We start from the raw sequence: 25,972 nt of genomic DNA on the forward strand, positions 1-25,972 counted from the left end.
GACTAACTTGTGTTGACTAACACTCCAGAGGTAGCCTGTGCAGTTTCAGTGTCACACCTTGTGACAGAGTTCACAGCTCAGCATGAGCACAGCCAGGCTGGGCCCAGCACCTCTACACCACTAGTCTAGGACGGCATTATTTCATACCTGGTTGATATTGGGTTATTGCTACTTTCTCTTTTGAGTTGAACCATGATATTAAGGTAATTTTCTCCTCTTTGGGCCTTGGGCTAATCAGTAAATCACAGCAAAGAATAGGACTTACCTTTCTGAAAACCACCATTATGCTTCAGATCATGGTATGCAACCTGCAGTGCCAAGAAGAACATAAGGTTAGGCCAGTAAAGGGCTCCAGCTTTGATCAGAACAAAAAATGGGGTTTCTTTGAGATGTTTCCTTGTAAAAAATAACAGCAAAATGCCTTAAAATAATATGGGTTTTGTTAAAGCAGAGGAGATGATAATAAGCTACACCCAATGCAGAAACAATGGAACCATCTACCCAAAGCAAAGAACCTGCAGCACTGTGGTGGTGGGTCTGCTGTGAGTTCTACCATGTAAGCCTGGAGATGCTCTCAACCCTGAAGAGGTCACTGTGCACATTTTCATACCAAATTGTTCCCTCAGTAAAATGCTAGGCACATTTATTGGCTGAACTTCAAGTTTGGCTCACAAATAAAAAGACTTCACAATGCAATGTTATTCGATGCACAATAGAGTTACCTTTGGCTGGTCCATTGACCGAGCAGTTCAGTTCCTAGGAGCAGCCAGCCCAGTGGCACAGATTTAATTCGTACTTTCCTGAGCTGCTCAGTTCCCTCAGACCCTCACAGTTCAAACCTACCGCTATATAGAAATGGAGGTTTAGATTTCATCTTCCTTGGCTGGAATGGGAAGGGTTGCAATGAAGACATGAGCAGCAAAATAAGGAACTGGAGAGAAGCACAATAATTTTGGGAGCTCACTATCAAAAGCGTAACAGTGAAAAGATTGGTGGCCAGGAATCTATACTAGTGTGTTGGTTAAGGGATGATGCTGTTTAGGCTGTGATCCTTGGAATAACCATGGAACCAAAGTCTTCAGAAGCTGCTTCCTGTCCCATAGGCTACTGCAGCTGCATTTTGGAGTGACTCCGGGACCACGTATGATTTGCTGGCTCTGACTCTTGCTACAGCGGGAAGGCTGCTGATGTCTTACTGTGTGTAGGAAATCACAGGCAGACTCTTTGCTAAGTTCCCTTTAAACATTTCCAGAGTTCCAGACAGGTGTTTTTTCCCTGTTATCTCTTCCTACTAGCAAGAGTGATCCCTGCACACTAAGGCTGTTGAGTAACCTGTGATTCTAGTAGTTGCTGTGTGCAGCAGATGCCAGTTATTAGCCCAGGTCTCCACAGGCTCATGTTCACAAACTTCTCACAGCTGTGTGACCCATTCTGCTCCCTCCATGTCTCTAAAGGATCTCTCCCTCTATCCATTGTTCCAGCACACCCAGAGAAAAGGCTCAGCTCAGAGCTGATAAGAAGAATGAAATGCTTGCAATAACCAAAATGCTCCATAAAATGCTAGCCTTGGACCAAAAAGTAATTCTATTTTTACCCTTTTATAACCTATTATCAATGATGTTTTCTTAGCATTTTATCTCAAACACATTTTACAAGTCATGCTCAATGAAGACGTATTGAACCATCTGCATCCCTTCTGCACACTCCTGTTTGATGGCAAGCTGCTTGGAAGCCACTTTACAAGACGAGTGGACACTACAGGACCAGAAAATGATCTTTATCACTTATTCCAGGCAAGTCCATGATCTCTCAGAACATTCCCAATGAAAAAGAGAGACACCTGTTCTGGTTTTATCTTGACACATGAATCTAAATTTCTCGTTTCATAGCCTTTTGAGAAGTTGTTTTATTCTGGCCCTAAATTGTGCTTGCCTAGGTTTTGGACAGTTCTCTGGTAAGTTTGAGCAAAACAAGGAAGTTCCATTTTCTACCTGTGCTGTACAGATTATCATCAAAATCCCAGTTTGCAGTACCATTAATATTAGCGATTAATGGGATACTTCATCGATAATTTCACTGAAATCCTTGAGATGTCTTCTATTGTGTAATGGCTTTAAAAACATATGTTTAAAATTTTGGATAACTATTTACAAATCCGTGTAACATGAATTGTATTTATTTTTGAAAGGCACTCAGATTTCATCACTTTTCTGATTGAATCATGTAAATAATTTTATTGTTTGTCTTCATTTTATGGTGGAGCTATACAAGTTTCTGAGGTTTAGAACTTTGCAACTAAATTATCAGAAAAGTGTTTCAAGTCATTAATTTATTTGTGGATGTTCATGCTCTTGAAAAATGAAGATTTCCATTAAAAAAACACCCTCAAGGTGAAGTTCAGGGTTTCCATTGTTTTCTCCCTCTTGTTTTAAGAAACTTCAATGTTAAAAGAAAACATTGCAGGGAGAGAATTAGGGCTCATTTTATCACTTGCTTTCCTATAGCAGGAAATTTTTACCTATGTTATTTGGGAAGGTATAAATAGGTTTCATAAATCATGGTCTTATTTAAAATTGATGAGTGCATAAACAGCCTTTTCTTCAGACTAAACAGAAGGAGCAATTGTACTCCTGTATGCAAGATAATGCCACTGTTGTGGGTTACACCAATGTCTTAACCATTTAAGAGGGCTGTTAGGATAGCAAAATGGAAACTAGGAAGTGCTTGACAAGCTCCGTGATCTTTGTGCCCTCTTTGTGACTGTAAAGGGCTATACAGTAGCCCCAACTGAACAGGGTTTCTAGGCAAGCCCAAAATGTTTTATCACTTGAAAGTTATCATAAGATATGCTGAAAATAACTAATTTCCAAAGTTACAAAATGTATTGCGATTCCCAAAGTGAAAAAAAACCAACCCAGAAACGTCAAGAGATGACAGACTGCCGATGTGGAAGTCCAATGCTAACACACGTTTTAAAGCAGGAATTTTAAACATAATTTTCACATAGGTGATCCAATAACAAGATGAGAAGTAGAATGTCACACTTAATAACAAAAGCTGGCATATGGAGAAACTGCAAGGGCTGTGTCCCTAACACAACTGCTGACTATATTAAGAATTTATTTTTCTTCAGAGCTCATCTGTAACTAAGACAATTCTCAATTTTGTAGCACAACATCTCCAAAAATGTAGCAATGCAACATTAATGCATTCGTTCTGGCAGCTTGTTTTTATTCTGTTGTTTTTTTACATTCTCTCAGGAAAGAACTTCTGTCTTTCATAATCAGTTACTCTTATGATGAAGTTCTCATGTTCTTATTCAGGGCTCGGGAACAGGATCTGCGTATTAACTTCAACAATGTGATGACCTGTTACTACGAGCGATGCAAGGTGGTACAGAAGCCTAACACTCAGGAAACACAGGCCAAAGATGGGCCATGGTCAGCTGCGGTGACTCACAACTGGCAGATACTTCTTCACCTGTGCCGGAAACCTGAATACTGCAACAGAGCAGAAATGTCTACCCAGAACAAAGAGGGAGTGGTAGTGCAAACACAAAGCAGAGCCATACTGCATCACAGCAAAGATACAGGCAGGTCCAGATCCAGCCTATGATGGCAGCCAAGAATGGACATGTAGGGAGGAGATCCCATATAATCCCGGGATAAAGAGTTGCAACATTTAAAATGCTTATCCCCAGTTAAGTCGTAAGTGGCCACCCCCCACCTGCTTGAATGGCAGCATTCTGACAACGCCTGGCGCTCTCTGTTGCTTCTCTTTACAAAGTAACGTGGCACCGTAAAGCAAATTGCACCCCACAGGATGTTACCTCTCCAGAAGAAATCTTCACTGTCTGGTTTCTGCAGCTTAGTTCCCTCTTTTTCATAAGCATTGGAGAAAGAAAGAAAAGGAAGGTGAAACTGGCACTGGTGCCATTAAGGGATCCCTCACCAAGTGCCAGTTCCCTGCTGCACAAAGGAGGAAATGACTGAAGCATGGTTATTTATTACAGGACTTTGCTCCCAGTTCAGCATATATGTAATCTCCAAGTCAGGCACATCCAGTAAGCAGGAAGGGTAATTCTTGCCTGGGTGAACCTTAAACTTCAGTCCCTGTATGCCCTTTATTAATCATGCAAGTGAAAACGTGCAATAATTGTAAACGTGAGCTAGTATAGCTAATACCTTAATTCTTGTTTTCTTGTTTCCTAGGTTCAATGTAGCTGCACTGCACGATGAGAAAGACAACAAAAAGCCTCCATGTCAACAACAGATTCCTGGGGCTCCTGTTGTAGTTCCATATCCAAATCGGAGGTAAGCATTCAAGCATGGCAATAAATAGTTGGGAGTAATGTGTGTTTACCCTCGTTACACATTTGTGTTTTAGTATTAGCCTCCTTACCTGAGGCTTCTGTTTAAGTTTTACAGCAGTAATGAAGACGTGCAGAAATAGAGCACAGGCCCTTCAGGGCTTGGAGACTTAGAGAGAGGCAGGAAACCACAAGAAAGAGATGAGAGCTTTCTGAAAGTTTCTAACTGGGCCAATCATTCTCACTCAAGGATTTTGCCTCAAAGTTCTTTAGCAGACTTACTTCTGATACAACAGTTTTTAGAAGAAGTCTATGTGCTATATGTGGTTAACAAAATTTCAAGTACTGATTTTATTAGATGAAGGTCAAATATTGACAAATAAATTGAAGTACTGAAGCTTTTTGTGTAATTAGACTGTAGGGGGAAAAATGCCATGCATATTTCTTCAGCAAATGAAACATACCTGCTTAAATTCCAAACTGATCATGTTTTGGGGCAGAGAATCTCATCCTAAAAATATATAAATTTTTAATGCTTGTGATCAAGATGCAGTGGGGGTGCTATTTCAGACAGAAGTACAGTATTTCTGTCCTAGTACATTATATTAACTGCATGAGACGGAAACATAGGGAACTCAAGACAGTCTGAAAGAAAAGCACAACTCATTGTGTGGCTGAAATATGTGTTGGAAGGGAGATGGATTTCCGCAGTTAAGTGTAAACATACTCAAAGAGCCAGAAAACATAAGCTGAAAGAGCAGAGACTTGACATACCAAGCAGAAGCAGCCTAGATGCTTTGTAAAGCACATGTACCTAATGAGAGATGAGCAGGCGGCTTGCTAAAGGCTTCTTCAGAGAAGTGCCTGAGTGAGCAGGGGTAGCTCCAGTTTGGGAATTCACTGAGCTGTGCGAACGGGGAAAGGCAGGAGCTCGCCAGGAGTGAGCAACTCTTGTTTACTGCTGAAGACAGAGGTTGGTGAGGGACTGTGCTAGGCACAGACACATTTGTAATTGTAATTAGGGGTAATTTGTAGTAAGGTCTACGCTGACGAATAATGCATTGAGAAATGCAATAAATTAAAATTGGATAATCCCTGGTGAATTTAATCCTGCTGTTGTTCAGAGCAATAGGTCTGTCTGGATAGACGTGTTAACAAAATTGCCTCTTCCTGACAGCTTCCTAATTAAGAGATTGATGTCAGGATCAAAGGGTTTAATTTGCACATGGCCACTACCTCTCACATTTTCTCTCCAGCTAAATCAAAGTGGCCTCATAATTTCTGCATTACCAAGTCCTAGATGCCAAGCATCATTTTATGTTAAACTATTTTTTTTCCTGAGGTTTCTGAAGGGAGGCAGACTGGATATAACAATTTGCAATCTAAACTCTTAATTCAGAAACCCTTCTGTCTACACTAACCTCCTTCCCTTCCTCTAAGCAGATTTGTAGCTTTAAGTCACTGATGTCTGTTAACTCTGAAAGGCTCACTGCAGGAACAAAGCAAACTAAATAAGAAATACATACCAGTAAAGGATTTCCAAGTGCATCCCTTGGTTGTCTTGAGCATTCTATCCCTCAGGGAAAGGCTTATTTCATTCCAGCCAGTTCATGATGTACAGAGGTGCAGTGGTGGGGCTCTGGGATCTGTGTCATTACACACCTTCACACACGCCAAGTGGGTGCTGCTTACTCTGCTTGCTAGAAGGCAGGTCATGCTCCCCTACCGTGCAATCCCATTATGGTCTGTGTCACTCCATCCTTCCTTTTGGGATGCAGCCAAGATGGTATTATGGGAGTATGTTACAGGCCGCTAAGTGCCAAGTTCTCGCGTATGAGGGACAAAGACGTGTGCATGCAAGCGTGCATGCAAGTGCGCACACACACCTTACCTGCAGAACAGTTGTCAGAATTGGTGCCCAGTTATTCAGCACTGCTGAGGTGAGGTTAAGACACAGGCGCACCCTCTGCTGTGTGGTGCACGTGGCGTGTCACAGCGCTAGGGTTGGGGTTAGGAGGTTTTGTTTCAGAAAGATAGGAGTTCATAACTGCTAGGAAGGAACCTCTGTGACTCCTTCCACTTTCAGTAAATGCAGAAATTATCTATTCTCTCATCAATGCAGCTTCAGCACAGCTGGAATTTGGGACAGTGGCTTGTTATCACTGCAGAACATGACACATATTTAGAAATTACGGATTTCCAAGGAAGACTACCATTGTACTCTGATTCTGCTTGGAACTTTAATATGTGATAGACTTTTGTGTTTTCTAGGCACGTTGGTACAATTTCCAGGTACCTCGGTACACATTCTGCAATCTTATTTTTTGTTAGTTTCTATTTATGTTTCCCCTTGTCCGTTATTTTCTGTTACATTACTCCCAACTTGTTATTTCCTACCTTAGTGCTTTGGCCTCAGAGAACTTAATTTACTGTGTTGTAATGAGTCACATTAAATTTTTCATGCTGCCTTCTGTTTAGTCAGCTGTAGAAAGCCATTACATTTCTTTATGGAAGTCAGATAAGTGAAACAATGGGAGCTGCCCATCACATACTGGCACACACCTGCTCCTTCCAGAAAAGGTCAAAGTGAAACCACACAGTGCAAAGAGCTAGAAGCCATAAAAGTCATCTAGGAGCAGGAAAGAAGGACGCGATACCATTACATGTGGTCCTGAGGATCACTAAGGGACCTTTGCGGCTATCTGGAAACAACCTCTGGAGCTACAAAGAGACATTCTCTGCATGTTTTGTGTATGCTGCTTTCAGGGTTAAAAAAAAAAAAAAAAAGGTTTCTGCATTATTTACTAAGAATATAGGATTGTATCCAAGAAACACCTGATGCCACTGCCAATTTCTGCTTCGAAGTGAAACACTGTAGATGTTAAGTAATAACTCAATTCAGAGAGTGCAGCTGTATGTAACATGGTTCACTGAACTCTCTGCATTGTAATTGTGCTTGCTGCTGGAGTGTAAGTTTTAGTTAATGGCTTAACCACTCTGCCATTCATTCTAAAGTGCCTCTGGCGCAGAAGAAATAATGACTCATTTTGCTCAGAGTCCCCAACTTGCTAAAGTGCGATGTCCCTGAACAGAAGCATAGCGTGTAGGATTATAAAAATCACCGTTGCTTAGAAATATGCCAAATGACACTGCCTCAACAGTTTTCTGCCTGTCACATTAACCTGTACCCCCTTAGAAAATGAAGATGTTTTGTTCGCCACAGAAGAAGAAGAGAGGCAGGTGACCAGCACTGCATGCATTTATTAAGCTTTCCATTTTAAACAATGCCTCAATGACAGAAGTCATCTCTAGTAAGCCTCTACTGACATATCATAGGTGTGCCAAATAACTGAATAGTGCAACTGTTCAGAGGATAGAGGTTGCTAAGAGAACACAACAATTCCTGAAAAAAGCGAGAGGTCGTTCTGCCCCCGTGTTTACTCCAGAACTCAGCAGTTACAGGGGAGTTCAAGGCTAACTTTCAGTCGATGCTGAAGGCTAAATCTGGAGAACCACCCACACATGAACTAGTTTGAACCGCAGCTTCAGCTAGGACAGGCAGACCTAAATTTGCTGAGACAACTAGTCCTGTTTCCACAGCTAGCCGCGGGTCCCCTCTTGGGCCAGCTGTGACATAAAAACTGTTGACCCCCACCACGGCATCCAGAGCCCACATGCGTACCTGTGCCTGAAAACTGGGGTTGCTGCCTCCTTGTAGAGATTCACACTAATTCTTGCTAACTGGATTTGAAGGGAGCTGATAAATTCAGTTATCACTTAAACGGCGAAATCTTTTCTATTCAAGGCAGTAGATGAGGCTCTCGATGTCCCATCCTTTGTCAGTGTAGGAGGCATTTTTACTGCTGTGCCTTGGGCAGAAGGGAGATGCTGGGTCACTGGTGTAGCTCAGGGCTGGGGGTTGAAGCAGGCGTCAGGCGTTGCCTGGGGTTTTGTCTCTTGGAAGTTCTCACACACCTCAGACAAGAAAGTATCTTTATTAAAATAACGACCATTTTACACTTCCGTACAGCTGTTCGTTTCCCATGTTGATGGAAGGGCTCCAACTAGCCTTTTTTCCCTCAAACGCTCCTTCAATTTCCTCAGCACTTCAGTTCTCAAGCTCAAACCAAACTATTTTTTACCAAAAACTGCAGGAAAACGTTTCGGGAGGGGGCAAAACCCCTACCGTTTTCTACTTCGCTGCAGTTCAGTCAGCCTGCGTACGGGAGCAGCGACCAGCCTCCAGTTTCCCCTCACTGCCACCCCAGCTCAACTCCGCCGAACGGGCGGCGGCTGGAACCGCCTCAGCGCGGGCGGCGGGGCTGGTAACGGCGGCGGGGCGGGTAACGGCCGCGGCCCCGCGCGCCGCGCCCCCTGGCGGCCGCGCCCCTGAAGCCTCGCGAGAGCCGCCCCTCGCGGGGGGAAGGGGGCGGCCGTTCGTAGCGCACGCGCGGGGCGGGTGCCGGCCGTTCGGGGCAGAGGCGCCATTTTGGGCCTGTGCGCGGCGGGAGGTGGCGGTGCCGGGAGGCGGCGGGCCCTAGTGGCGAGCGCTGCGCTGGGGGCTTGGCCCCGCCGCCAGCCCGCGGGGCCTCGGCGGGGAGGCGCGGCCGGTGCCACCGCCATGGAGGGCGAGTACTACGGCGGGGACCAGTCAGGTAGCGGCGCGGGAGCGTCCCCCGCGGGAGGGACGCCCGGGGCGCGGGGCCCTGTGAGGGAGGGCGCTGGGCACGGCGGGGCCCTCGGGGATCGCCCTGCCTTGGCCGTCTCCCGCCTGCCGGGGCCGTTCGCCTGCCCCGCGGTGTCACGTAGCGGCGGCGGCGTGCCCGGGGCCGCGGCTCGGCCGGAGGGTGTGCGGGGTCGGGCCGGGCCGCCTCTGCCCCGGCCGTGGTCAGCGGCCGCCGCCGGGGCTCTGGGGTGACACTGGCGGGGCCGGGCCGGGCCGTTGGCGCGATCGCGGCGCGGCCGCCGCCTGATTATGAGTTCGGTGTCTTGCGGAGTGTGTCAGTCGGTGCGTGCATGCTGTGAGTAGCTCAGTGGTCTCTTCTGGGATGTGTGTGGTGGGTTTGTGCCGAACCTGCCCGGTAGGTACCCTCCGTGTCTGTGTCAGTGCAGTTAGAACGCGAGTCTGACTGTAGCGCTGCCTGGCTCCCTGTTGATCACCCCTGTCAGTGCTCTTCTAAACACGGGGAGATGTCACTGAGTGTTGCTTTTCTTTTCTTAACTTCGGAGTAGATGATGGTGGAGCTACTCCAGTGCAAGATGAACGAGATTCAGGATCTGATGTGGAAGATGAAGGAAACGAACAGCACTCTGGGTCTGAGAATGGAAGTGTAGGGCACCATTCAGAGGTACTACTGGAACTTTATCTAAAGATTGCTGTCCTGTACATTGATTTTTTGTTGTCGTTGTTGTTTGTTTAAAGAGGCATTCTCTCATAACTGACACTTACATATTCATTCAATTGTTCTTAAGGGTCCTGTCTGGCAGAACTTTACCACTAGAAAGAAATGCATCAGATAAGTCTCTTGACCAGTATGTAGGATAGGGTCTTTTTTAATTGTTCTTGTTATAATAGCATTCACTGTTTTGTACTAGGAAGTTTAATATTGTTAATAATTGATTGCAAGAAGGTAAACCTTTTGGGTTTGAAAATCTAAGCAATGCATTAAGAGGAATTTGGAATTGTACCTCAAATTTTGCACCATAGTGTAAAACTACACATTTTGGGGCATAGATTTCTGTAATAAAGAATAAATGCTCTCCCATTTTCCATCTTTCCTCAGCTGTGAGCATTGACTCAAGTCTATTTTGTGCTATATTTTTCACCTTGTCATTCACAAAGGAGCAGATCATTACCATGTGGAGCAGGAGCAGGTTAAGGTTCCTAAATGGGATCTGTTCTTCCTCTGAAGAGGTTCTTGATTTGAGAAGCCTGTGCTGTGAAAAGGGCGGTAATGCTTTGATCCAGAGTTGTGTTTGGGGGACAGTCACTTAACTTGTGGTTTGATTGTTTTGGTTGAAAAGAGATTTTGGTAAAAGTGAAGGTACCTTTTAGATTTCTAGGACAGGTTTGGAGTTAATTTTGAGGAACTTCTTGTTCCTCTTGATGCAGAATTACATCAGGTCTTAACTAGGAAGGAATAATTTTGGCCTGTGAACTCATGTCCTCTGCCAGCAAAGTTAAGTTATGGAGAACTTTTTGGTATTCGTAAAAACTGTAATCAAAGTCATTGCATTCTGTTCTGCATATTTTGTTAGATTTTATGTAAAGATCAGGATTGACTCTGACAGGGTTTTCACTGTTACACATTTTTAAAATTGCTTAAAATTTGGATTGTGTGATGTGATGTACTGCATCAGGCTGATGTGTCAAAAGGCTCAACTCTGCTGTGGTGTAACTTGCAATCTTACCTTTTTGTTTGATTGGCTGGTTTTTCTTCTGGTGGTGTTTTGTTTTTACTACCATGCTTTTATTGAATTCATACTCCCCTCAGAGTTAGAAAGTAGATGAAGATTTTATATTTGTATAAAAAGAAAGTTCTTCTCATGTATTTGACTTCCAGTGTAAAGCAGATTTGGAGGGTTTTTTTTGTTTGTTTTAAAAGGTGTTACTATTGATTTGGTGCAAGGCATCATCTCTTGTTGTGACAATCAGGATTTTGGTGTGGGAGAACATATGCTTTTCAGCATGGGAGAAATAAGTGTCTTTCAAAGGGATTTAGTACTCCTGTTTTAATGAAAAAAGAATGGTGATGAGTGCATGGAGAGTCATGTTGCTGTTACAATAACACTAAGCTTTTCTGCTGTGTATGAAAACTTAGTCATTTTTTCTTACTCTTCTATACTCCTGTGGGATTTTGATTTTACTTACTGTGGCAATGTAGTTGGAAATCTGGCCTAAAGGACAGGTAGTTGAGTATTACTTACATCTTCAGTATGTCTTTTTCAGATTTAAATAACCAGAAAGTACTAGGACCTATTATCATTGTTAACTGATACTCTTCGTGTGCCTGCATTATTTTAAAGGCTTTGTTCTGTGATGGGTGTTGAGTATTCCTCTGTAGATAAAATACTGAAGAAAGTACATTAAGAAAAAAAGAACGAAAGAACTGAAACACTTTTCTGTCCAGTAGTAAATGTGAACCTTCATGCTTTAGTGCTTTGATTCAGTTCAAAATTTGAGTATTTTGTTTTGTTATAAAGTCTTGCATTGTTTCCCCTGCATCAGACTCCAATATGCAATGCAATACAATGCAATAATGTGGAGCAGCTGTCTCTGAAAGGGAGTAGCTTTCAGTCATTTATCATATTATTTACCCTAAATATTCTTTCATCCTCTTATTTCCTTCATCTTTAGGAATATGTGGGAGGAATGACACTCAAATGTAGTAAAACCTTTGAGACAGCCTAATCAGTTAAGTCTATTTAATTACTATTTCGTCTCTAATATAGAACTTGGATGTAAAGAACTGAAGTTTTAAACTTTCAAACTTTTTTTTCAGGTTCTTAACTTTAAAGGAAAGGGGAATCCTGAGGAATTACTTATGTAGGTCTCAGGTATGTGGGTTTTTCTTTTCCACAATTCTTTTCTGGCTTTCCTTCCCCCAGTCCCACTTTATCTATAAATGTTCTCCTTGATGTCCTTATCGATTCTGCTTTAGACAAATAGAATTAGATAACACATAGTTTTAGTACAGTAATGAATATGAAATCATGTTTACAGTGTTTGTACAAGTCAGGTTCATATGGAAATCTTTAATGACTTAGATTCTTACACTTTCACCAAATCGCTGCTGTCTTCATGAATTAAGTTGTAGTTTGACTGTGACTGTTAACAAACATATATAAATATCTTACATCTCTGAAAAAAACCAAAAACTTGCTGATCTGCCTATGATGGTTATGTATGCCTTAGTTTACCAAGTGTCATTCATGAGAGTGTAGTGGATGGGTCAATTTTGTTGAACTTACTAAATTATCAAAGTAATACCTCTTAAAAGTGACTGCATGTTGATCCAATAAACTACCTGCTAACTGAAATTTTTATGTAGAAGGATAACACTGTAAATTTGATTGTGATGTATTCCTTATTTTATACTGTACTAAAGCCTCATGTTATAGAATTGTTTCAGTTACAAAAAATTAAGGACATCTCAATTAAAATGTTTATAGATAAAGAGGAGGAAGAAAAGAAAGCAAAGGAATTAGAGAAAAATACAGTAGCAATTACCTGAGACCTACTTGTTTTTAAGGATGTCTGATCTTTTATTTTAAGTATTTGGAAAAGGAAAACGAGAAAACTCCAAAATTACATACTTGATTTCTTTGAAAACATCTTTTTAGAGACGAACTAGTAAAAAAAAACAAACGGTGGGTGGGGAGACCATCCTTCAGAGTTTAGTCATCTTACTGTAAAGCTGCATGCGCTTCTTATATCAAGTATATTGCAAAACATTTACAGATTCGTTAATTGTATTCAGAAGAACTTTACACGCTGGCTGTGGACAGGGCCTGTTGTGTGTAGGCTCTGAGCGAGTCAGCTCTGCTTCAGGAGATGCTCGGTTATGTTAATGTGCTGAGTCTGAGGTAGCAGTCGTCTCTCTGCTGGGCTTACTAACTTGACTAACATGACTGTGTGCTTTTTGTGTTCGCTCTGGTTGAGCTTTCCAGACTCAGGACTAGAGTAGATGATGCCTTTCTGCCCAGTCTGTGTTGGGGCACCTGTATTGTCAGAGTGGTTCTGCTGGAGGTGGTTACGTCACAGTAGAGTTCAACGGCTGTCACCGCTGGGATTCTGTGGTGCAGAGCACTGTGTAATCACAGTGTGAGCTAATTAGGATGCATGTCTGCTCTCCCTCCCCTAACATCTTCATTCTCAAGGGTGATTGTCAGTTTGTAATAAAAGAGTAGAGATTCAATATATCTAAAGTGCTTTGGTAATAATGCTGTATATTTGTAATGACTTCTTGCCAAGTATTTTGCCTGGGAAGTTCCATGTAATGTAGTAATGTATACTGAATGGGTGGGTGTATAACCTGCAGCCATGCTTCCAGCCTTAGGAACATTTAAGAATCATTAATTCCAGTTGTTTTTTAGTTTCGTTCACTAGATACTTTCTAGAGTGGAAGGTGACAAGCCCAAAATTATTAGTACCTCTTAAGCATTAGCTATCTGAAATCAAGAGAAGATAGACAAACCCACCAAAAATTAAATGGTAGGAAAAAAAGGGTTAAAGAATTTCTATTATTATAAACGTCAATTTCGGTGTAGACAGCTGCATTTCAGTACTTGTCAATGACCTTACCTGTAGCACTGCTGTAAAAGCTGTTTCCTGTTGTTTGCAACTGCAGTTTTCTTCAATCTTAAATAATACAGTCAAAGAAAATGTGTCCAGTACACATGTTGGCTTATGTGGGAGGTACTGGGCAGGAGAGGACAATCAGATTAATTTTTTTTTTTTTTTTTTTTTTTTGGGGGGGGGGGGGGGGGGGAAGAGTAAATAAAATCCCATAACAATCTGAGAGCAGTTGAGTGTGTGTATGTAATCTTCCTCAGCTGAGCATCCTCTGACTTCTTAATCTTCATATTTTATTCTTTAAAATTCCAAATTTGGGTTTTAACAGAATCATGTTTCCTTTTTGTAAGGAGAAATGGGAAATACTGAGTAACACCACCAGCATGATTCAAAACACTGGCATTGCTGGAGAGACAGGGACAAGCAGTAGAGTGAAAACTACTCACTGGGATTATCACATCAGCTATTTTGTAGCTAGCATTAAGTAACGTGGAAATAGTGAAGTTATATTTGAAGTGCATGTTTTAAAATTATATAGGCCTGATTTTTTTTGCATTGTGTAGTAACTTCCTGTTAGTGATGCTGCAGTAATTTAAAAGTTACTACTTTATCAAGCGCTAGCCAAGGGAATAAATGCTTAAGGTCCAAAATCTTAAAAAGCAATGTTATTTTCTACTTGGTATAATTCTGGAGGGAGTAGTTCCTTAAAGCAATTAAGAAGGAATTTTAAATAACATTAATTTTAATCATACATTTTTGAAGAGTGTTTGTTGTGCGTGTAGGATAAATACAATACACCTGCATTGTTTTGTAGGGCTCTGAATGTGGAAATAGAATGACCGTAGAAAATAAAAATAGAAAGTCTGTCTTTCCAAGGAAATCAAATTGCTGACAAAAAAGCTTTGGAAGCTCTGGGACATACAGGTTTTAAAGAATCTCCTAGGACAATAAAGACTTAGTTTGCAAATGTGGAAGAAGTCTATGGCTGAGACAAAATCACCCTTGAGGAAAGCCTGGCCGAAGAATGGAGTTGAATATGTAGGAAAGAAGTTCCTTTTACGGTATTGTTCTTGTCAGTAGAAAATGAGATTGTGACAGTGACTGTGAGAGGAGTACTGAGTTAATTAGATGCTTAAACACTCATTTCATTTTGTTTTCTCAGGTAAATGCAATTGAGATTATTTTTTTTCCAAGTAGAAATTAGATGTTGTAGGAAAGACAAAACAAGATATTGTCGATAATGATATTGATAGGTGGCTTGTGAAAGGTTTTTCCAAAAATGGAGCGTGTGGCTCAGTATTTTTTGCCATGTAAAAAAAGCCATAAAGGATTGAAATACAATCCTAAAGTTTTAAGGAGATCGGTCTATTTGTGCATGATTACCTCAGGTGTCTGGATCGGCATGGGAGCTGTCAGTTTAGGGGAGAGAAGTGTTGGCTCTGTTCTTACATTCTTACGCATTGAAACACACTACTTTTGTTAACAGTAATACTCTGAAAGGTTTGACTAAAACTTTATTCCTGTTTTTTCCTGTGCTTTTGGTCTTGATGACTTCTTAAATAAGTTTCCTTGGCAAAGAAGGGAAGGGCGCAAGCTCTCTTGAGCTTCACTTAGAGTAATGCACGTGCAGTTCCAGTAAAAGGTATTTAATTAAAAAAACAGATATTTGAGATCTTAAGAAAAAGACAATGATAAGTGTGAGATACTGTTTCTTGCCTTATTACTGGGGATTTGGACTAAACCACTTTGAAGGCCTGACTTTTTAAAATAAAAACACTAAGCATTTACCCTTGAGGAACTTGTCCCTTAGGCATGTTTGAGTGGTTTTTATCTGTAACAATTTCCAAAATATGGTTGAGCTGCAGGGTGGACAGACTTCCACTGATCTCTTAATATTTTCCTTGGTAAGAAGTATTTTATAGTCCTTTGATGCAGATTGTCTAATATTTATTTCTGTGTAGAAAGTATTTCAGTTTGTAGTACCTTGGGTAATTGAATTGGAGGAAAGACAAGGAAAAATTCAGAACATTTTTTTGTTTACTTTTAAAGTGTTTTTTTTGCTTAGTTGCCTGAGATTATTTTTCTCTTTCAGAATGAACACAGTGATGGAGAAGATGACGGGCAAATGGGAGAGCCTCATATGACAGACTCTGAAAATGAAGATATCCCAAGGCAAAAAGACAGTGACTCAGATAACGAGGAGCCTCCAAATCACAATGTAAGTGATTCGGACAATGAAGCAGCTCATGGAGGCAAAGACAGTGATTCTGATACTGAGGACCGACCAAATCGGCATTTAAGTGACTCTGAAAATGAAGATGCCTTAAATCATCGAGCAAGTGACTCTGAAAATGGAGAACCTCACAGGGATCACAGTAGTGATTTTGAAAATGAAGAATCGCACAAGCAGCCAGCCAGTGACTCGGAGAGCGAGGAGCTCCACAAGCAGCCAGCCAGTGACTCGGAGAGCGAGGAGCTCCACAAGCAGCCAGCCAGTGACTCGGAGAGCGAGGAGCTCCACAAGCAGCCAGCCAGCGACTCGGAGAGCGAGGACATTTCCAGACACAAACAAGAAATAGAGTCTGAGGATAGTGATGGGGAGGAGAGGAAAGAGGAGGTGCAGAATGATTCTCATCATTCAGATAATGAACACGTAAGGGAAGGTTTTCAGGGCTCTGACAGTGAAGAGGAAGCTCCTAAGAGACGAAAAATATCAGATAGTGATGAAGAAGAGAAAGAGGAGGAGAAGACAGTGAAGAGGAAAACAGCTATCCTTTCTGACAGTGAGGATGACAGTGAGAAAACACGTAAGGAACTGTAGTGTGAAAAGAAAAATGCGATGTGACAAGCTGTAGTATTAGAGTTAAATCATTGGTTTTATGTGAAGAAAGCATCAGATAAATATGAAATCACAAGGCAAAGTTGGTTTTTAGAACACAAATGTGTTTGTAGAGGCTATTGTTCTAACTGCATTTCTGTGTGAATGTATAGCTAATACTTCTGAGTAATAAGTAGGTGTAATAGAAATAAGAGAGAAGACTGCAGTGATCTTGCTTTATATGGCATCTTTGTCATGTTGATTGTTCCTGTTAACCATTTTTCTGCTTTATTGTTACTTAGTAATTTTTTCCTCTTGTTTTTTTTTTCCATATGCTAGGGGTGAGAGTCAGTTTTGAAATTACGAGGTTTTATGGGTAGAGGTATGGAAACTTCAGTTACTGACTGAATAAAACATATTTTAGCATGGGTGTATTTAAGACATACCAATGGTTTTGTGTAGGAAGGCTAGTCAGCTTCCTTCTTGTCCAAATCAAGTTTGAGAGGATAGTTTTTTGAGAGTAGCTCTTGTCACCTCTATTACTAGGACATGTAGTAATGCTCCTTTCTGTTGGCAGCTGCAAAAAAAGTACGAATCCTTTCTGATGTTGAAGAATCAGATAGTGATGCTGCTTCGGTGAAATCTGACAAAAGGAAGAAAAGTATTGTATCAGATAGTGAGGAAGAAGAAGAAGAGGAAAGAAAAGAGAATGCTGGGAAGAAAAAAGAAGAGAAAGATCTGTTCGGCAGTGACAGTGAATCTGGGAATGAGCAAGAGTAAGTGCTTCTGGGAATATGAATTCCTTTGGGGTTGCAGGTAGTGAGACTGATCATGAATGGAGAATGGATGAATGCCAGCCACAGAATGATAGTCCACCCTCATTGGTGGTGTGAAGAGGAAGGTCAGTAGTAGGTGGCAGAGTGAAAGGTGGATCTCCACACAGTCACTAGAAATTTTGCAGAAAATGCACTTCTTACTGTTGCAGTCTAAATAGACAAATGTTACTGTTACCTTCACAGGAACCTGATCGCAGATATATTTGGAGAATCTGGTGATGAGGAAGAAGAGGAATTTACAGTAAGTGTTACTGTAGATGTCTCTTGTTCACTTGCTAGATATAACCTTCATGGGAACGTACTCCAAAATGACTGTTCCCATGTTCAAGGATATGCTGTATCAGGAGGGAAGCTTTATCTACGGGACTCACTGAGGTAGTATTTGGATTAAATAGCATTTACAGCTCTTCTGTTGGGAGAGTTATTGGTGTGAAAGTCATAGGTGGAGTTAGGAAGCCTTTGTTCTTTTTTCTTCTAGATCCTCTGCAGACTTGCCTGAAGCCTTTTGTCAGGTGCTTAAGTAGGTGCTCAGTCTTAATCTGTACACTGTCTTTAACCATCAGGGTTTTAACCAAGAAGATCTGGAGGAAGAGAAGGGGGACGTAGACATGAAGGAGACAGCAGATGACTCGGACTCTGATGATAACATCAAAAGAGGGAAGCAGTAAGTCAATATGTTACGTATTCCTTTCTAATAGCAAAATGCAAGATTTTAGTGAAAGGGCTCCTCCAAAGACTGGCTAGCTAGACTTCATAGTTTAGAAAGGCATGGGACGGTGTTTCTACAGAAAGTGTGTTCTCCTAAACTGTGACGGAAGGTCCTCTCTCAGCTTGTGCAGCTTAGTCCCGTGGCAGTCCATAGCAGATTACCTGTCCTCCAGAGAACAGTATTTCATGGTTCACATCAAAACCTGAGTGAAATTAATATCTAATCAAACAAGCATCTGACTACGTTCAGCAGTTCAGCATTGGAGTCACAGATGTGTTTCTCTGGTATAAGGGATAAGGTATGACAAGACTTGCCATCAGCACATCTCCTGTTTCCTTTCTGTCTGCTCTAGTAGCATCAGAGCAGTATATTGCAGGAACAGGAAAGCTAAATCTGTGAGCTTCGGCGCATTTTGAACACTGGATGTTACATATGTGCATGTCGTGAATTATTTCACCAAGGTCTTGCAGACTTTTGAGGGCAGCTTAGAGCCACTGAAGCCATTTGCTAATTTCCCAGCTTGTATACTGAGGATAACTAATTATCTTACAAGGATGTTGAGACACAATGCTTGTGGACTTCCTGAAGAATTTTTTAAGAGTTACGCTATAGAAATACAAAATCATTTCCTACAAAGACAGTAAGATCAACCCTTTTCTGACCATCAGCAAACTCTCTTCCTGCATTTCAGTATGGACTTCATGTCAGATTTTGACATGATGCTGCAACGAAAGAAGAGTATGAGTGGCAAACGTAGACGAAACCGTGATGGTGGAACTTTTATTAGTGATGCAGATGATGTGGTCAGTGCTATGATTGTGAAGATGAATGAAGCCGCTGAGGTGAGTTCTCTAGGCTCCAAAGACACCTTAAAATCCACTTCCATTCTATGGGAAAATCTTGTGATCAGTAAAATACAGAAATCTGGCTGGTACTCAGGAGGAGTAATCTGTACACTATGGAAAGCTGCTGATGTGTAAACGTCTAAATGTTGTTTTGCTATTCTGAATTAAAATACTTCTTCAGTTGAAATTTGGAGGAAAATATTTATTAATTTTAAAGATTAAAATTAACTTGCTAAACTTTGATCAGCTGAGATCAGCTGCCCTATAAAAAGGGATATATGTATGTTCTGTAAACTACATGAATAAAGGGACTGTGTTTAAATTTCATTATATAGTTGCTAGCATATATAGTGTGGGGAGGGGGGGTGGAGAGAGTGATCTGGGAGACAACTGAGACTTGGTCTTGACAAGTAAGTTTTTTCTCAGACAAGATGATAGCCAGATGTTTCAAATGAAGCCGTAAAGTTTGAAATGCTGGAGAGGAGGAAGAGCTGAGCTCTAGTATTGTGGTGTCTTTAGTTATCTAGGATGTGCCTGTCAAACCATTCTGGGGCGTGAAGAGGGGAAGAAGGGCATTAGAAGAATCTCTTCCCTTGCAATAAAAAAACATTGTGTAGAAAGAGCCTCCAGTGAATTAAGATGTGTGGAAAGGAATTATCACAGAAGGACACAATTCTGTTGATTGTAATGTCTTTTTGATATGGGAGCCTAAGTACTGAACAGGTAGTGACATTATGGCCTTAGATGATAGTTGCTTTGGAACACAGACTGTTGCACATGATGCATGTTGTGTGCTCTTACATTACTTGTATCATGCTTCAGCCTAAACCTCTAGTTTATCCAGTTACATTCTTAGCTGCAGTGAATATACGTTTTCTCACTTCCCATTGTTTTGGCTAGTTATTTTTTTTTTTTGTTGTTCACATGAGATTTTACAAACAAAGTTTGTAGGTTATCTCTGCATAGCTGAGCATGGAGGACTCTGCAGACCTCCAGTTTATTGCAGTCAACTTAAATCATGAAGTAGAAAAAAAATACTTAACGGGGAATTTCCTAATGTGATGCTTTTAAGGAAAACATTGGCTAAGGTGGGGTCCCTTTTTTTAAGAGAAGTCATCATACAATGTGTTTGGGGGCTATAGGAGGATGGAGCAGGGTACAAAGTTAGTGTAATCCTGCCAAAGTTGCACGTGTTTAATAGACTAGTCTTTTTGCTGTAAATGTTGTACAGGATGAGAGTTGCTCATTTCTTTTGATTAACTTGCACTGATTCTTCAAATTTCTTACAGGAGGATCGACAGCTGAATACACAAAAGAAACCAGCACTAAAGAAATTAACTTTGTTACCAACTGTAGTTATGCATCTTAAAAAGTGAGTTGTCATTCTCCCAGTTAATTATCATCTTGGGGAATATTAGGAATTTGGTAATTTTGTGAAGTGACGTTAACAGCTGTACTGAGTATGCAGTGAAACACTTTGTCAAGTAAATGCTGGAGCTGGGTGGCCTCAAAAACCTAAAATTCTATGTACTTTTACCTGTTAATTTAACATGAAACAAACTCAAATCCACTATTGTGCTGAAGGAGCATCCCATCTTAAGATTATTACATGACTTTGTGGCTTCTCTTTAAACTTTTTAGGCAGGACCTCAAAGAAACTTTCATCGATAGTGGTGTTATGTCTGCCATCAAAGAGTGGCTTTCTCCTCTTCCAGACCGAAGTCTGCCAGCACTAAAGATACGAGAGGAACTTCTGAAGATCCTGCAAGAGGTGTGAAATTGACTTTTAACTGTATTTGATTCATGGTTCTCCATTGAGTCTTACTTTGTAGATATGCTGTCTAGCTGAACAAAATTTGGCTGGGGAACTTCAGGCGCTCGATTGTTGTTATGAAAATTTTGCCCATGTTCACAACAAAGCAAATAGCTCTGCTGGCAGCAGGCCAGAAGACATTTCTGAGTGTTGGAGGTGAGCTACAGACATGAAGTTCTCTGCCCTCTCTCAGGGAGTTGTGTGCTGTGGCATTTTCTAGATTCTTGATAAATCTAAACTGCTTAGTCACTTCCCTCCTTCTCAAGAGGCTCGTACGTTGTGATTGGTCACTTCAATTTGTCTTTGACACGTTCATAAAATAAGCGTGGCATAGTCTTGACAGTGAAGCAGAAGTGACCTTTTTTTTTTTTTTTTTCAGCATCACTACTTGGCTTTGAGTGAAGCTCTAGAAATACTTCTTCTTGTGAAGTATTTGCAAGAGTTCTGCCTCAATTTAGATTATTTGGCCCTGCCTGCCTGTTCAGGTTTATGTGCAAAGTGTAGTGAAGAATCATTTGTTAAGTATCCCTGAGTTCTTCTCTCTCATGGTCCCTTCTCTCCAGCCTATTAAACATGTGCAGGGCACTAGAAAGCCCATCATACTCAGTGTAGACTTTCAGTATTTGTACCTAATCTGATTACTTGAATGCTTTTGCCCCGTGAGTTTTTACCTTTATAAAATGAATGCTTTGAAGGCAGTAACTCAGTTCTTGGGTAATATAAGGAGAAGAGCATTTGGAATAAATAGTTCTGGAAACTTACTTAATTTTGTGTGTAAAAACTATGAATGTCAAGGCAAACTTCTGGGTTTTGGCATTTGATCCTTGACCCAGTTCCTAGTGGGACAGTGAAAAGTGCTGATTTCCCCAGGCTTATTATGAAAGTGGATTTGGTGGTCTTGCAAAGTTCAGTGGCACCCTTAATGTTCGGACATAATTTCTTATTATTTTCTGACTTTGCCTTTACCCCACAGTTGCCCAGTGTGAGCCAGGAGACGCTGAAGCACAGTGGCATTGGGCGAGCTGTGATGTACCTCTACAAACACCCCAAAGAGTCGAGACCTAACAAGGATATGGCAGGGAAGCTAATCAGTACGTAAACCTCCCTTTGCCTTGTGTCAGTGAGACTTCACTGGTAATTTAATTTTCGTGTCAGTCTCTCTTGCATGTTTTTTTGCTATCATCTGTAGTAGAATTAATTCTGCGGTGTAGGAATCTCACTAACCTGTTTCATCACTTTGTGGAGCTGTAGACAAATGCTGTTATATGAACTTCTACACACACCTTTTCCTGTTTCTTTCATTTTTGTTCTGAATCAGAGGATGGCATTTATTTTGCCCAGGTTCTCTTGGCTAGTTGTCCAAACCTCATGTCTATGCTACAAAGGCAGGAAGGTGCTGCCAGAAGACAGTTTATTCCATGGACTTTAGAAAGATCTTGGATGACTGAAAGTTTACTTCCTAAACAGCTGTAGTCATTGTGTAGTGCATTCCATCCTGAATGACTGTAAATTGATAGTAAACTTAGGTTCTTTAAGAACTGTTTTGCATATTTCTAAAACCATTCACTGTGGTGTGCAGGATTTTCTGACACTTAAGAGCTCAGAGAGATTCTAAAAGGGCAGGCAACAGCAAGAGACTTTATGGATGAAAGCTCCTTCTTAGTGTCCACAAGGCTGGATTACCCTGAAACATTAAGGGCTCAAAAACATTTTTTTTTGGTTGAAAGAGAGTGTAAATACTTGCCCTAAACTTTGAAAGCTGTCTTTGGTCACCAGAGTAGTTTGGAGATAAACTTCAGAGGCCCAGTGTTTGTTAACCAGTTTGTTGGGTATTTTTTTAATAGATGAATGGTCTCGACCAATCTTTGGCCTTACCTCAAACTACAAAGGCATGACAAGAGAAGAGAGGGAACAGAGAGATTTGGAACAGATGCCTCAGCGAAGGAGACTGAGCAGGTAGGAGTAGTTGGCAGAAACATGAAAACCTTTCTTTGTAAGACTCCATCAAGAAAACCAGAGTGGTGTGTAAATATTAATTTACACACCTTTTACCACACTTGACTGTCTTAAAATTACTGTCTTTCTCTGTGTATAGATGCCTATAAAATTCCTTTTTTCTTGCAGCTCTGGCGGTCAGACTCCCCGCAGGGACCTGGAGAAAGTGTTAACTGGAGAGGAAAAGTAGGTTGGATGTAAAAATCTTTGATTAGAAAAAAGCATTTCAGTTGTAATTTGTTATGAGGTTTAGAGGCAATGGTTATGCAGTTTCAGAGATAGAACAGGCTATATTGCTTGTACTTCTTTCTGTATAAGCTTTGTCTCTAACAGTCACACCTTCTTTTTTCTGCAGGGCTCTTAGACCTGGAGACCCCGGGTTCTGTGCCCGTGCGAGGGTGCCGATGCCCTCCAACAAGGACTATGTGGTCAGGCCAAAGTGGAATGTGGAGATGGAGTCCTCCAGGGTAAGCACTGCCCCTCTTCTAGTGACTCTGTACCTCCAGCGCTCTCTGATTAAGCCTGGGAATCTGTCACCTTACTGCCGTGGTTCCTGTGTGGTAGTTCTTTTAAGTGCCTCTTCTAATTCAAGTAGACAGTAAGTTCTGCTATCAGGTGGGCTGTCGTAAGTTCATCAAATACTTTCACTCGGGTATTGTTCCTGCTCTAATCAAAAAGAGATTTTCATGTTAACTGTGGTAGAGTTTCTCTCTAGGGTGAGAATCTGATTACAGGCCTCTTACTTTAGAGCATTTTGAACTAATGTTTCAATAAGTGTCGCTGATTTTTATTTTTTTTTTATATATACCTCTCCCAGTTGTTGTATCATGTTCTTTTGATAATATTCCAGTTGCAGAAAACTTTGAGGTTTTGGTAAACCTCAAAACAAGCCTTTGCCTTGCTTTATTTGGTTCGTCTATCTACCCTGTACAGTTTAAATTAAAAGTGGGGTACATGGTAGAACACATGTAAATGGAAGAAGTAATAATTGCTGTGCTTGCTGCTGTTATCTCTCCTTCTGTGCATTAATTGAGATATTGTTTCTAGCCCGGGACTATTAAGAGAGGTATTAGTCGCTTGGAAAAACACAAGAGACGGTTTGCTGAACAGAAACGACTCAGCAAAGTGCATCGGGCCATCAAGTTCAGCATTGAAGGCAACAGGATGCCCCTGTAGCCATGACACTCTGCCTTCCCCAAGTTTGAGAGGTATCCCTCAAGGGAGGTGTGAACAGTGCATGTGCTTCAGCTGTTGGCAGTTTGCACATACAGGAAAGGAGTGTGTACACCCTAACTTAAACTTGGAAAACTCTCCTTGTGTTCTCTCGTGTCTGTACTGTGACCTAAAAGGTAACTTGTACAGGAAAAAATAGGCTGTAGCACTTAACATCTGCCGTGATACCTGCCTCAACAGCTTCAGGATACCCAAATGACAGGTGTAAAATGAATATACCTGCACTGAAAAGGAGCTTTGTACCACCGGTGGTTTTGAATGCTGTTCTGATGTAATTAGGTTCGCCAGGTTTACCTGAACTGACACACAGGAATTCTTAGCGCTTAGTACAGGACTACATGTCACTGTATACCACCATCTGTGGCTGGTGTTTCACTGGTTCAGAGCACAAGGTATTTCTCACACCCACTCTTTCAAGGAAGCTGAGTGAAGTGAGAGTTAAGGGGTGTTTGACAAGAGGCAGAGAATGAGACCTCTGTAGAGCAGGGGGAGAAGAATCCCCTGCTGCGAATGCAGGGTGGAGGGAGGTCAGTGGCGTACATCAGTGCAGGAATGTTTTTGACAGTTTCTAGTCCACATTTCAGTTCTGTGAGCAGGGCCGCCACCAGCTAGTACTGCCAGGAAGAGGCTAGCGCAAATGGTAGATAACTGTTGAGTTTAAGCTTCATATTTTCGTGTTTTAAAAAATTACGTATTTTTTAAAATCACTGAAATTCCAGGTGCAATTTTAGTGAACAGTTTTATGAATAAAGTTTATTTAAAATCACTGTCAGGAGCACCTTCCTCAGGGATGGGAACAAGAGGTTTGGTTTCTGATAGATGGGGGTTTTTGTCAGATATTAAGTACCATGTTCTGGATATCTCTGTTTCTCCCAAACTTAAAAGGTGTGAAGTTCCCATCATTTGTTGTTTCTGTTGTCTAGTTAGGGGGAAATTGCTGGCTATGCATTGGAAGATCCTTCCTGTTCGTCTTCAGTGGCGTTTCTTTACAGAATCACTGTATTTAATCTGTGCAGAATAAATGCTGCATCATCTCAGTTTTTCGTTTGCAGTTAAAATACAGAGATGAAAGGCAATAACCCTTCTAATAACTTGTATGGTCAGCTTAGGCATTTCTTTTGCTTCCCCCTACACCCTCTTTGTCCCAATGATCTCTTGCTTTTTAAATACTAATTGGTGACCTTTAAAATAAATTGCAGTTTGGAACTGATACGTCAGCTCAGTCCATCTCAGTTACAGTGTATTCATACCTAAAACCTTCCCCCCACAGGAAGCCTGTATGTGCCCACCACATTTCCGACACTAAACTCCAGCCGATATAGATACAAAACTATTCCAAACTGTAAATTCAGCCGGCATGTGAACAACTAACATTGTTATTAATCCCTGTAATGTGAAAGCTTTACTGTGTGATGTTTGTGAGCGCGACTGCCTCCATATATGTGATGCATATATTGGGGGAACCATTTTATCCACGTGGTGGGGAGAGGATGCGTGTGCGCATGCACACACACCCCCACTCGGAACCAGTGGCTTCATCAGCTCCCTCTTGCAGGTTTAACCTTGCATGCATTGCTCTTCTTGAACCTCTGGGATGTCTGCTTTTTTTTCAGCGGTAATTATTAGTTTTATTTTTTTAAGTTCCAGGGGACCTCTAAGAAAGGCGTGAGTCGACTGGACAAACAGATGCGGAAGTTCACAGATATCAGGAAAAAAAGCAGATCGGCCCATGCAGTGAAAATCAGCATTGAGGGCAATAAGATGCCATTGTGACCCTTCACAGAATACCCCGTGATCTCTGCTGTAAGACAATACACCCATAGACTCTTTGGAGACCTTTAAATTTTTTAACAACTTGTTTGGGGTTTTTTTAGTGAATCTTTAAATTGTTGGTTCAGGTTCTGGTATAAGATGTTGTCCGAGGACTGTGAATATGGGGACTTCTTTCTCCTGATTGTATTTAAACTTGCTCTATTGTGTCCTTTGTACAGATCACGTATTTGTTGTATTGCAACACTTTAGACAATAAAACATCTGTTTTTTTCTGGGGGGCTGTCTGTTGATTCCTCAAGAGAATGTATGTGCAGACCACCTGGTATGTGGAAGAGCTGCTAATTGA

The 25,972-nt window shown here is 41.3% G+C and overlaps 2 protein-coding genes across 8 annotated transcripts in view; one reads left to right on the plus strand and one right to left on the minus strand.

Moving 5' to 3' along the window:
• Positions 1-8,665, minus strand: part of MYO7B (myosin VIIB) — a 58,679-nt gene extending 50,014 nt beyond the window's left edge. Inside the window, exons 1-3 of one of the 4 annotated variants that reach the window (XM_080409695.1) lie at positions 5,836-8,665; positions 3,830-3,877; positions 266-308 (exon numbers count right to left, since the gene is read on the minus strand). In XM_080409695.1, coding sequence (XP_080265821.1) covers positions 266-283 — 18 coding nt within the window. In that variant the 5' untranslated portion in view covers positions 284-308; positions 3,830-3,877; positions 5,836-8,665. Of the gene's footprint in view, positions 1-265 lie in introns of all 4 variants that reach the window. The other 3 variants (XM_080409694.1, XM_080409697.1, XM_080409693.1) reach the window with 3 other exon arrangements.
• Positions 8,666-8,791: 126 nt separating this feature from the next.
• IWS1 (interacts with SUPT6H, CTD assembly factor 1) lies at positions 8,792-25,900 on the plus strand. 4 transcript variants are annotated; one of them, XM_080409756.1, is made up of 15 exons: positions 8,792-8,964; positions 9,542-9,657; positions 15,697-16,411; positions 17,000-17,198; positions 17,442-17,499; positions 17,822-17,922; positions 18,659-18,809; positions 20,102-20,184; positions 20,454-20,583; positions 21,599-21,716; positions 22,470-22,581; positions 22,750-22,806; positions 22,976-23,087; positions 23,668-23,828; positions 25,495-25,731. In XM_080409756.1, the coding sequence occupies exons 1-14, from the start codon at positions 8,931-8,933 to the stop codon at positions 23,794-23,796; spliced, it is 2,115 nt and encodes a 704-aa protein (XP_080265882.1). In that variant the 5' UTR covers positions 8,792-8,930; the 3' UTR covers positions 23,797-23,828; positions 25,495-25,731. The 4 variants fall into 4 exon arrangements, with proteins under 4 accessions (XP_080265882.1, XP_080265881.1, XP_080265884.1 ...); XM_080409755.1 differs by lacking the exon at positions 23,668-23,828 and having other exon boundaries at positions 25,495-25,900; XM_080409758.1 differs by lacking the exons at positions 8,792-8,964; positions 23,668-23,828 and adding an exon at positions 11,812-11,866 and having other exon boundaries at positions 9,573-9,657; positions 25,495-25,900.
• Positions 25,901-25,972: the final 72 nt, after the last annotated feature.

This window comes from Falco punctatus (genome assembly GCF_963210335.1).
Source record: "Falco punctatus genome assembly, chromosome: 13".
In the NCBI taxonomy this organism is placed as follows: Eukaryota; Metazoa; Chordata; class Aves; order Falconiformes; family Falconidae; genus Falco; species Falco punctatus.